This window comes from Leptonotus elevatus, chromosome 19 (genome assembly GCF_054856555.1).
Source record: "Leptonotus elevatus isolate MCC_2025b chromosome 19, RoL_Lele_1.0, whole genome shotgun sequence".
NCBI classification, from domain to species: domain Eukaryota; kingdom Metazoa; phylum Chordata; class Actinopteri; order Syngnathiformes; family Syngnathidae; genus Leptonotus; species Leptonotus elevatus.
The window spans coordinates 15,254,441-15,268,345 of NC_141257.1; the positions used below are offsets into that span (position 1 = coordinate 15,254,441).

Here is a 13,905-nt window from a genome sequence, read left to right on the forward strand (position 1 = left end):
CTGTTTTAAAAATAGATAATAGAGTAGACAGTAAGGGCCATGACCGACAGAACACACCTGTAATTTGTGACCTGCACAGATTTGATAACTGAACTGAATTAATTTTATACTTTGAAATAGAGCAGTTGTCGTTAGTAATTTAGTACTTTCTATAGTCATTAGTTTAAAAGACACACTTTTCAATGTAAATTATGCAGCCATTTGAGTCTTGTCTTAAATCAAAATACTAAATATTAAATACTAAAACCTGTTTGCTGCAGTTCAAAGACTTAATCTGTATATTTGTTCTTTCCTTCTGTACATTTGGGTATAAGCATTGGAGCACTGACAGCGAGTGCCAACACCTCCCATCACAACTTGTCCCCATGGTTGTTAACGTTGGAAGGCATAAAACTACAATTAATGATACATTGCAAATTAGATATAAACTCATTATAATTGACTGTGGAATTATGTGAGTAATACACTCAATTAACCACTTCTAACAAGAGCTGTGTAATACACTTTGTCTTCTAGTTGCACAAAAATGACAACATGACGGTGATTACACTTTAAAGGAATTATATCACGGTAATTTAAGCCCTTCCACAGTTAACTATAGGCATTTAATGATTAAATCTTACCTTTGACACCAAAGCGGTGTAATTTTTAATTAAATATTTTGTATTTTGCTGGCTATTTTTCTAACGTGAAAATAAAACGCCCGGTTCTGTAAAACCCCGCTTCTCCCCGTGTGGTTGCCGCGCCCCTCTCGTCCGAGCCAGCTGCTGCGTTTGAGCACTCCTCTGAATGACGTCTTCTTTAAATGTGTAAATTAGATGGATGTTCAATTCTTCAATAAACATTTGAAACAAAACGGCTCCTAGTGGAGGAGGAGGGGAAGAAAGGGAAGAGGAAAAAACTTGCAAATGCCATTTTATAAAGTGGCAAATTTGCGACTTAAAGTGGCAGATTTGTGAGAAAAAAACTCTGAAACTTACGAGAAATACACATAGCGTACTACTCGGATGTTTGTGCCAATACTTTTCGGTCGGGTTTCCAAATAAGGAGATAGTAAGGGCTTTAACCTTTGTGAAAGCCCAGACCGTGAGGATCAATCATTTAAGTTTATTTGTTAAAATAAATATTTACTTGTACATTAATGTTTCCAGAATTATTGTTTACACATTCATACATTTTTGTATTTTTTGTACAAGTAACTAAGTAGATGTGTCGAATCTGCTGCTCTCCGTCATTCACTTACTTGCATCTACCTACAGTATGCTAGCTTCTGATTGGTTAGTGTTAGACAGCTGAGAGGGATCAGGAAGTGTTGTCTCTCTAGCTACTGTGTATGACAAGTAAAGTTTAAATTAAGAATGAATCAGTCTCCATCCTGCCTTTTCAACAAATCCTCACATTAGACTATAGTTACGCTATGTGCATTTCTCGTAAGTTTCTGGTCTGAGTTTTTTTTTATCGCAAATTTGCCACTTAATAAAGTGACAAATTTGGCGAGTTTTTTTCCTCTGAATATTGCCCCACCCTCTATAAAAAAAATAAATATGTATACGTGGCCCAATATGCCGTCGTAGTGAGTGAGGGAAAAAAACCTGAATGAGATCATGAACCCCGAGACCTTCTGCTTCTGCGGGTGACCGTGCTAACCACTACACCATTCGTCCAGTTTATTTGTAGTTTACACAAGTGTCAGCCCTGGAACCTTTCTGGGAATTTAAGACGGCCAATTGGCATCGTAAATGTGAAGGATAATGGATTGCTTTTAATTCATTTGGAAAGAAAGTTTACTGATTAAGTCTACTTTTATCAGTATGCTGTGAGCATGGAGGTCTCAGAGACAGTGCGGTGCGGGGGTATGTCCGCACCTAATGATGCCATACAGTGAGCACCCGCTCGTTTTCTCAGGTTGGGAGGGGCTGGTACGTGGAGAGCAGAATGACCTAGAATTTCTCATAGAGGGGCGAATGGAGGAAAAAAACACATTGCAGATGTTTTTGGTGAGGAATTAGTATTTTAACATGGCTAAAAGCTCCAAAAAGTTGATTTTTCACATTACTGTCCCTTTAAGAATATTTACAAACATGCAATCACAATTCAAAAGTAAATTACAAATGCATAAAGATGCATACAGATGGTGGCATGTTTATTACCCTCCCATTGGCTCGCTGCTATGCGAGTCATCCCTTCTTATCAGAGTTGAAATGTTTTATAGTTTTCAAGTTTTACATTAGTTTTTATTTATTTTTTAATCCAAAAAGTGCTTAAACGTTTGTGCCAGGAGTAACTTTAATGACCAAAGTGCTGTAACTTAAGTCATTAAAGTTACAAGGGTTTATAGAGGGTTGTAATGTTTCAATGTATTTATATTGCAGTAGTTAACTTTATTTACAGCAGAGTGTAAGTTGGATTTCCCCATGAACCTGAGAGTAATCAGTAAAGAAAGAAAATGAAATTTACACTGCCTATTGAGAATATCGATGTCTCACTGAAAAGATTGCCTCCATAGATCAAACCTATGTACGCTGGCTGCCAATTTCTGAATACTTTAATGTAACGGACACCAAAATCTTACCACTATGAGGTTCCACATTCGAGCAGCTTCCGCCACCAGTGTGGACACTGAGCTGCAGCCAGGCATCAGGACAATCTTGATGGGTTCTGTATACAGAAGGTCATAAAGTAGCTTGGTGGCTTCGCCGGGATCACACTGTTGGCACAGAAATTGTACGGCTATCAGTGATTTTATTTGTATTTTTTTGTCTTTATTTGGAACATTTAAACAAAAACAAAACAAAACAAAACAAAATAATAATCAAGAAAGACAAAATAAACACTCTCTCATGCTCGAAATGGGGTAGGAGGAAATATAGACTTATGTAGCCCTACCCCTTACATAAGAGCCTACATTTTTTATACAGGGAGTCCTAGTTACGGCGGAGTTACGTTCCTACGCTAGTGATGCAACCTGAATTTTGAATTAAGTCGGATTTCACCGTTAAAGTCGATATTTACATCAAAATAATTTGTACAGTAATTTGTGTTGGAATATGAGTTAAGCTATGAGTTCAGCTAATAGCATTCAGCTTTTCAGCATTCCCACGCAATTTCTTCAGAAATTGCACTTTGTTTAGTTATTTATATTATACATGTACAAGATGTGTTTATTTTCATATAACTTTTCAATCTGCACCTGGATATTTTCAGATTTTTTACAGTTTCCAAATATCAGGATTTTTGGTTTATTTAGATTTAGCGGTAAATTATTTCTAGCAATTTTTATTTATTTTTTTACTGATCTCAACAGTCAGCGTGGACAGACGTTTCTGCAAGTTTTCCACAGCAACCAGAATGTTTGTGTCTTCTGCAAAGAGGATGAATTTCAAAGATTTGCCAACATTACAAATGTCATTAATATAGATAATAAACAACAGTGGTCCCAGTACTGAGTAAGTTGCAAACCGTATACAACTAAATGTCGACTCGCAAGTGAATGGCATCTGAAGAGCAGACATAATCCATCGTTTCAAAACTTTCTCCTTTATTAATGTGCCCTGCGATTGGCTGGTAACCAGTTCAGTGTTACCCGCCTACTGCCCGAAGCCAACTGGGATAGGCTCCAAGCCCCCCCACCCCCCACCCCCCGTGACCCTTGTGAGGACAAGCGGTTAAGAAGATGGATGGATGGATAATTTGACCTATAACCTGTACAACTCAAAACCTTCAAAAATATTTTCTGGATATCGTCTTTTAACTGGGGAATGTGGCTGTGTTCAGAATAAACCAATCACAATCAAACTCATGTAAAATGGAACTCAGCACAGACTTGCCACCATTTAATAAAGTACATCTAACCCTAAATAAAGATAAGATGTTCTTGTAAGATTTTCCTGACATCTTGTAATTACATCTTACAGCACAAGCCATCAAACTTGGAGCGCTTCCACAGCTATGTGTACGTATGGATGTATAGTATGTATGTATGTATATTAGGGCTGGGTGATATGGCTAAAAAGTGTATCACATTTTTGTGTGCACTTATTTGTTGGTACTAGCGGCTTCATGTTCTGGTGGACACGGCTGTGCTCAAAACATACTTTTGTGCTCAAGATTTTCTCTTACATGCTTGTAATTGCATACTGTAGCCTCTGCCTATAACACACACAATGCCAGGGTTGGGGTTTTCTTTATTTTGTTTAAATTGAACATTTTATCAAACACATTTTGTATTAATACTGAATATTGATCAACCATTGTATGATGCAGGATACAGTGCTGTGTAAGTCCACTCCATTCACCATTTTAATTAAATTGGATTTTTCATCTGTTGTACTATGGGCTTTAAAAAAAAAAAATCATATTTAAGTGAAAATTAGCACGTATATGTCAACTGTTACTGAACATATAGTGAGCAAAATATGTCAGCTCTCATTCATATGTAATATAGCCAGTGAGTAAGATAGCCCACATGCATTACCAAAGAGGCAAGGTGAGGCATGTTTCAAGGTCATCTCAGTCCTGACAGCCTCGTCAGGGAGGGTCCATTTTTCTATGTGGAGACTGAGGAAAAACATTTACCCACCAGTCAAGTTCCATTATCTTGAGTCACACATACAAATGGCAAGCCTTGCTTTCCATTTACAACTTTCGCAAATGAAAAATCAATAAGCAATTTAAGTGATAATGCTAAAGGCATACTAACCTTTAATCATGTAGAGGAGTGCAAGCCACAGATGGTTAACTTTCTGTTGGCTCGTTGGTAATTTTGAGATTTTCATTTGTCATTTGGGGCATTTGGGTAAACCCCGTGGGCAACAATTTTATTTTGACTAAATTCTTGTGATTTTGTCCGAAATATGGTTTCCTGGTGGATTATGTCTTAAGACTCTCAACACACATTTTTTTATTTTCCACATTTAATTGACGTCCCATTGAAGGGATAAATTGGGTAATAATGGGAAACGCACTACAACACATAGGTGCACAGTGCATCAAAAATTAGTGTCCCTAGTGCCCCCCAATGGTTTTCTTTGATGAAACACAGAAAAACATAAAAATGCCAGAAAATGGACAAATAACACCTACGGGTAAACATTTCTTGACAATAATATGTTATATGTGACATCACTAGTCTAAACTTGACATTCTGATTAATGTTACATTTGTGAGTTATGCCATTTTTATCCATATCAGGCAGCGGCCAAGTGGCAAAATGGCCACCCCCTGAGATGGATAAAAATGGCTGGATTTTGCTACTTAACTCATATTCCACTAACACAATATTAACCAGAATGCCACATTTAAATTAGTGGGCTGCATAGAACATATTGTTGTCAAAAAAAAGAGAAATAATTGGGGTTGACTTCCCCTTAAAAAAAAAAAAAGTATGTACACATTACATCGCTTAGCAAAAAAAAAAAAAAAACGTTTTATTATGGACTTTGTTTTTTGTCAGAAATTAACCATTCTGTATTTGATGTGTAAAGATTTACTTAGAACAGTGTTTCCAAGGCTCACTCATGGGGGTGTACGCCATTCATCAGGGAATAGATCGTGTTATGCATACCAACACTGGTTAAATATGCACACGGAAATGTCATGCAGACTCAGCATGACACACACAGCACACTCACGCACTCACACACACAAACACACACACACGCACACAAATCAGATCTGTACAAAATTATTAATGAAATTATAATCACCCAGATGCAGCATATTAATCAATCAAAGAAGTTGCATACGGTTGATTAAAGACCAGTCCCTGACATTAGCTGCTGTGATGGGATGTTACCCCGTCAAATGTGCGGGGAAACATACCAGCAGGCTTGTACCTTTGAATTTTTTTTGCCAATTAATCATAATTTTTTTTGCCAATTAATCATAATTTTTTTTCCCTATCTTTTGTGAGAAGAATTCAGCATGATCTAAGCTGGGGAGGTGACCAACTGTTACAACTCCACAGCTTTGGGCAACAGGAGTAAAGAATGACAGTATTATATAATGATCCCATATAGCATTGTAGCTGTTCTACATTCATCAAAACGATAGCAGAACAACGAGAATACAAAGCAGGCCACGCTCATCTTATCAATTTGGTTGAGTGATAATCACCAGCGCTGCAGAGATAAAGCTCTTACAAATGATTGAATGAGAAGGGCATACCCCTTCCAAAAAAACCTTCCATCAAGACAGTACGATATATTGTGTGGGAACTCAAACTCAAAAAGTCAAACCTCATCCGTCAAGTCTCCACAATGATTTCAAGATTAATTCATTTCCTTTTGTGGAGTCATTCAATTGTAAACACTGTGCAATGGAACATATATTTAACCTTGGATAAAAAAATTCAGCTATACATTTCAGCATCGTCAGAGTGCTTCGCCTTGAGTTTGTCGATATGGCGACACGACAGTAAACTTGAAATGTTAGTATTACAGAGCTGGTTAGGGTGAGTCAAGTTACTAACGGAACTTTACAGATAACTTTCGCTTTAACCCGCTTACATGCACTCACTATATCCCTATATAAGTCAGCAAATATAAGTCGGCAAATGTTTCCATATTTCCATGTATTTATCAAGGTCCGCCTGGGGCACTAATTATCAAACGTCTCTAAGATTTTCATCAGCAATATTAACAGACAAGATAAACAACATACAAAAACTTCCCAGAAAAACAAATACTTTTTTTTGTTAAAATTTTGGGGCGCCATGGCTCAGTGTTAGAGTGGTCGTCTCTTAACTGGGAGGTTGTAGGTTCAATCCTCAGCCTATAAGCATGTCGAAGTGTCCTTGAGCAAAACACTGAACCCTAACTTGCTACCAGTATGGCATACATTTGGTGTAGATCAGGGGTCTGCAATTGTGGCTACCTGTGGATCTCTAAAAAAAAAAGAAAATCTGTACAATTTGTTTTTTCTTTTTTAGATAAAATGTTCTTTCAATGAATTAATGATTAAGATTAAAATTAATAAAATTTAAGAATGTAAGAGTCCCTAAATTTTAATAAAAGGAGACGAAGGGTAGATGAAAAAGTTTTACAAATTACCTAAAAATGTCCAAAAAATGTCCAAAAAATGGCCAAAAAATGGCCATAAAATGTCCAAAAAGGAAGAGGAAAAGCAGAATATTACCATAAAAATGTCCATGAAATTGCCTAAAAATGTCAGAAAATTAAACAAAAGACATCAGAAAAGAAAACATTTAAAAAGTGAATATAAAACATCCCCCAAAAAAATAAAAGAAATCCTGCAAATTACCATAACATTTCCACAAAATTGCCCAAAAATTTCAGAAATTAATAGCAAAAAATGCAGGAAAAAAGTAAAAAATAATAATAAGAATAATAAAATAATGATAATAAAAAAGCCATAAAATATTCAGCAAAGCAAGAAGACGGGCAGAAAATTACAATATGTCCAGAAAATTGCCAGAAAATGTCAGACATTTGACAGAAAGGCAGAGAATCTAAAAATGCATGCAAAAACAAAGCATGAAAAATTACAACAATAATAATAATCATAATAATAATACCGGAAGACGAAAGGTAAATGAAAAAGTTTTACAAATTGTAAAAATTTCCATTAAATTGCCAAAAATATCAGAGAATAGAATTTAAAAAATGGCAGAAAAGAAAACATTTAAAAAGTAAATATATCCGAAAAAGAGGCAGAAATATATAATTACAATATGTCCATAAAATTGACAAAAATGTCAGACATTTGACAGAAAGGCAGATAATCTAAAAATGTATGCAAAAGCGGGAAAATAATAATAATAATAAAAAATAAAAATAATAATAATAATACAAAAATAATAAAATAAATAAAAATAAAAATAAATAAATAAATAAATAAAAATAACCGGAAGACAAAATTAACCTCAAAGTATTGGATGCTGCATATTTTCCTGTTATGGTGCAGCTCTAATTAGCTCTTGGGCCCTCAGTACATTAGCACACTGTTTCTTTCATAACAATGTTCAAATGTTTTGCAGCTCCAGAAAGATTTTTGTTTATTTATTTGACCTAAAATGGCTGTTTTGACAGGAAAGGTTGCTGACCCCTGTTGTAGATAAAGTGCTATATAAAAAGCAGTCCATTTACCAAATTTACAATTGCAGCAAGGCATGGTGGATAGTCTGAATAATTAATAATATAAACTTGAAAGGTTTATATTATACCACGGTGGCTGACTGGTTAGCACGTCCGCCTCCCAGTCCAGACGACGAGAGATTGAGTCCGGGTTTCGGCTTTCCTGGGTGGAGTTTGTATGTAGACATGCATGGCAGGTTAATTGAACAATCCAAAAAATTGTCCATAGGTGTGATTGTGAGTGTGGATGGTTGTACGTCTATGTGCCCTGCGATTGGCTGGCAACCAGTTCAGGGTGTACCCCGCCTACTGCCCGAAGCCAGCTGGGATAGGCGACCCTTGTGAGGAAAAGCGGTTAAGAAAATGGATGGATGGATAAACTTGAATGCCTATTGGATTTAAACATATCAGGTGGTGTGTATTTGTGTAATGAGAGAGGGTGTGGCTTAAGGGGATCAACACGCCTAGTTCAAGGTGTGCGTAATTATTAGGCAGGTTCTTTTCCTCGGGCAAAATGGGCCAAAAAAGTGTTTTAATCGACTTGGAAGCTCTTGTAATTTTTGCCAAAATCAGGCAATTTTTTTGAATGCCCTCGATGGACAATAATAGCAGTATTATGCTAACAGCAAAATTAACTATGCTGTATATATATGTGTGTAAAATAAAGGTCTAATTTGAATATTTAATATGACATATTTAGAGGCTTGAATAAGTCCATAAGTCATAACAATATATTTTTTTATGCATGCCCAGTTTTTACACAATGGCATTTTTCTGAATAGCACAAAACTCTTGTAATTTTGCCCAAATCTGGCATTTCCTTTGAAGTGAGATAACTTAGTCATTTATGAATATTTTTTTCACTTTCAACCGCTCAAAATGTTCAGTGGCATCAGACCTATCTATACATATATGGTTTTATTTTAATTTTAATTTTTTAATGCCCCCGATGGAAAATAATAGCAGTATTATGCTAACAGCAAGACTAACTATGCTGTATATATATATAAAATAAAATACTAATTTGAATATTTCATATGACATAGTTAGAGGCTCAAACAAGTCCATAAGTCATAACAATATTTTTTTTTTATGCATGCCCAGTTTTTACACAATGGCATTTTTCTGCATAAAATTATTGTAATTTTGTCCCAAATCAGGCTTTTCCTTTGAAGGTTGATAATTTATGAAAACTTTTTTTCACTTTCAATCGCTCAAAATGTTCAGTGGCACCACACCTATCTATACATATATAGTTTTTGGGTTTTTTTTATGCCCCAATGGACAATAATAGCAGTATTATGCTAACAGCAAAACTAACTATGCTGTATATATATATATTATGGATAGATATAAATCAAAGTAAAATATTTCATATGACATAATTAGATCCTTGAATATGTCAATAAGTCGTAACAAGATATTTTTTTCTTTAGAATAAGAAGGTCAAAGTCACAATAACTGATTTTGATGACAGAATTTATGAGTAACACTTTAGAACAAATATGCAGAATTCATGAACATGAAACACCAGTTACTGAAACGAAGAACTACTACTAACTAAACACCAGAACTACTGTTTTTTTCCATTTAACATTTCATGCAATTCCAAAAACATGCATGGCAGGTGAATTGGACACTCCAAATTGTCCATAGGTGTGATTGTGAGTATGGTTGTTCGTCTCTGTGTGCCCTGCGATTGGCTGGCAACCAGTTCAGGGTGTACCCCGCCTACTGCCCGAAGCCAGCTGGGATAGGCTCCAGCAACCCCCGCGACCCTTGTGAGGACAAGCGGTACAGAAAATGGATGGATGGAGGGTCTTGATGTGTTTTTTGCAAATGTAAGTTCCACATTTTGCGCAAAACGTTTGAAGCCCGAAGTTTGTCACGCCCACTGAAATTCGAGAAGCTGGCTGTGCCTTCCTTAATGCTCCGTGGAGAGGGGAAACATTGATCAGGAAAAAGTGGTTGCTTCCTTCGTCCCAAGTCTTTGAGAAGACAGTGGATTAATTTTATTTTTGAAGGACGTGTACCGACAGACATAATTTCTCAAAGGACTGTTTTGTTAGTGAAAGTCTGTTCAGAGCTGGATTAGCAACACATTTAAACATAATGGATCAGTGCCAACAGTGTGACACTACTGCAAACAAGAAAGAAGATAAGTTTATCATTTTTTATTTAGCCTTACTTCCTGTCCTTTTTAATCTAAATGTGCACATTTGTGTTATTTATAACCGCTTGTAAATGTCTACAAGCATTCACGGCAAATCGGAGACATAATGTTCGCTCGAGATTTGCCAGTTGCGGCAAAATAACCATTGTCTAAACAATCACAACTAACACTACAACATAGTCTCTGTAGTAACGTTATGATACTTTTTCTTATGGTAAAACGTTATGCCACTTTTCCACATATTAAAATAGTTCTTAAATGTGTAAAATACATGTCTGTATTTTTCTTTTCTGCTGCTCCCATGACCAGTCGTTTCCATTCACAACATTGACCAAAATCACTGCCCCTTCGAGAGAGAAGGGTATGGCGTAGGCATGGCCTGGTGCAGCTATTTACATAAAAGTGACACACTCCTAAAACAGGCAAATGCATGTCACAGACATGTCTTTTACACATTTGAGAACTATTTTAGTATGTTGAAAAGTTGAATAATATGAGACCTTTAATGAGGCTACGATATGTACAGTAGTCCCCTGGTATTTCGCTGATCAGTTTTTGCAGTCCTGCTTTATCGAAGATATTTTTGTAAGTGTTATTGTTAATGATGTTGTTTCTAACCTTTATTATTATTATTATTATTAGTAGTAGTAGTAGTAGTAGTAGTAGTAGTAGTAGTAGTAGTAGTAGTAGTATTAGTATTATTATTACAATATCAGGCACTTTTTATTCTCCACACATTTTTTTGCCATGTAACAACTCCCACCTAATAATACTGATTTACACCGTTTCAACTTGCTTAAAAAATGCACGCCTCCCGGGGTATATATCGTCTGATTCCACATTGCTTACAGTATTTGCACAATTTAACTTTAAATGTCAACTTTTCCCTAATTTTCAATGGGACAGACATTGACATTCCCACGCATTTTCTCCAGAAATTGCACGTAGTCTAGTACAGTTGGTATTCTACTTATCATACTAGACATACAATATATTATTTGTGTTTAAATATGTTGCATTGTTTTAAAATAAATTAGGGTGTATATAAACATAGCATAATTTTGCTTCTTGCAGGGGCAGGATAGTAGTGGAACATTAACCACCGCAATTGAGGGGGAAATAGTGAATGTTGGTATGTGTGCACACTGTGAATGGTATTGTCATGATTGGAGGATTAGTCTGTCAATCAGTGAAACCTCTTGCACCCCGCCACTCTGGGGAAATCCCCAGCACATTTAAATGAGATGCTATAGGTTGTATGTCCACCCCCATGGCTTCCTCATACCTCTAGGAACCTTTGGGACATGTCTTCCCATTTCAGCACCACAGGAACCTGACATACATTTAATCATCTTTTTCAAGTGAGAAATTCTCTGCTTGGTTTACCGCCTGTTGACACAGGCTTTGCTGCAATGCTGAGTCTCTGGCAACAGTGTTGAGTGGTATGTGCAACTGGTCAAGCACAGGGGCAGACAGTATTTTTTACTTTACCTAACTGAACTCAGTGTTACTTTCCACCAGTGATTATTTCACAGACTAAATTTTTTGTCATATTATTCGTCACAAACACTTTTTTTCAGACGAAAATGAAACAAAAACTAAAATAGAAGCCATTCATTGAACAATGACGATAACTAAATTGGTTGAATGTCGTCAATGACAAAACCGAAAACAAAAACGGTGACGAAAATTCACAAAATCCAATCAGAAAAAGGAATGAAACGCAGGTGGGAGAAAAGAACCGCTCAGAAACTGTTCACTGCAATTTATTTAATGTTCAAACATGTTTACTGTAAAATTAATCTCAAGCAATTACACACTTTTTTTTAAATTTAGGTGAAAACTAAGTTTTAAGACGGCATATTATTGTCACTTCAACATTTTTCATTGAAACAAAGTTGACTAAAATCACTGTTGTGTCAAATGCGTCTTGCGTGTTAAACTACAGTTACAAATAGGTGTGTTTCAATTTTCTATTTAAAAGTTTAAATGTATGCTGAAGGAAAACATCCATTAGATTGTCAATTTAGTCGACTAAAATTGCTCTTTATTTCGTCGACTAACATTGCTTTTTATTTTGTCGACTAACATTGCTTTTTATTTTGTCGACTAACATTGCTTTTTATTCAGCAACTAAAATTGCTTTTTATTTAGTTGGCTAAAATGTCTTTATTTCATTGACTAAAATTGCTCTTTATTTTTCGTTGACAAAAATTGCTCTTTCATTCGTCGACTAAAACTGCTTTTTATTTCATTGACTAAATTGCTCTTTATTTTCGTTAGGGCTAGGCGATATGGCCCAAAAATAAAATCTCGATTTTTACAGACATTCAGGACGATTACGATTTTAATCGATTTTAATCTAATAAATCCAACAAACATTTATTTAAAGGTTTCATTTATTCAAAAATAATTCCTGTGCAAAATGTTAGTTTTGACATAAACTTAACATTCATAGTTTTTTCTTAAATGCCACAATGAAGTAGTTGGTAGCTATTGTAAACATGTCTTGTAAAGCACCCATTCTGCCACAAAAACATTTGAATGTAACACAACAGCTTTTAATAATCCAAAAGACAAAATTTGATTTCACGATTTAGAAAATTTTCAACGATTCGATTTTTAAAATGACAATGTATCGAATTAATTCGATTTATTGCTCAGCCCTAATTTTCGTCTACTAAAATTGCTCTTTATTTCATCGATTAACATTGCTTTTTATTTTGTCGACTAGAATTGGGTTTTTTTTCGTTGGCTGAAATTGCTTTTTATTTTTGTCAACTAAAATTACTCTTTATTTCGTCGACTAATATTGCTCTTTATTTCATCGACTGAAATTGCTCTTTATTTCCGTTGACTAAAATTTGATTAAAAATAAAATACAATCTGATGACTAAATTATGACTAAAACTCTCATTAATTTTTGTCAAAAGACTATGACTAAAACTACATTAAAATTTATTACAAACTTAACACTGCTTTCCACTGAGACAAGTTTAAAAAGCAGTCAACAAACACCCAACGTAGTGACTTGATGCTGGGTTTTATTCAATCTCAGAGGCGAAATAGTGTTTGTTTGAAGTGACGTTGCCAAGGTTACTGTTGTCATGCCAATCTACATCTAATGCCACCCAACACCCTGCTCGCCTCTGGCATTTGGAGTGGGGACGTGATACAGAGCAACTCGAACAAATCACGGGGATGCTTTTAAAAGCAGCAGCATGTAACACTGCATTCAATTGCGTGTTTGTGTCAGTATGTTAATATGCAGTGTGTGAGGGAACTTGTGTGGTCGAGAAATTAAAATTCGACAATTAAGGGGACAAAATCATTTACATGGCACACTTTTGGTCCTAAAAAGTATATTACAGAAATAAATAAAATAAAATAAAATGTAATGCTCTAAATGTCTCCCTGTAATATGGTCAACTAAAACAGCAGCAGGTGATGACAGAAACTTTTTGAGAGCTTTGAAAAAAGACCCACCTTTTAGTTATGATAAACAACCTCCCTCCAGAGGACAGGAGTGAAGACATCACACTCTACTGTCAGCAGAAGACTGCACGCAAAAAGGTACAGAGCACAAATATACATATGTGTTTCATTTTGAGTTTTTATTAGTCTGAGGTATTAGTTTTG

General features: G+C 35.5%; 1 protein-coding gene across 1 annotated transcript in view; it reads right to left on the reverse strand.

Annotated features, from left to right (window-relative positions):
• The window catches only part of gabbr1b (gamma-aminobutyric acid (GABA) B receptor, 1b), a 299,674-nt gene that overhangs the window by 102,403 nt on the left and 183,366 nt on the right, over nucleotides 1-13,905 (reverse strand). Inside the window, exon 8 of the mRNA XM_086062376.1 lies at nucleotides 2,573-2,707. Coding sequence (XP_085918502.1) covers nucleotides 2,573-2,707 — 135 coding nt within the window. The remainder of the gene's footprint in view (nucleotides 1-2,572; nucleotides 2,708-13,905) is intronic.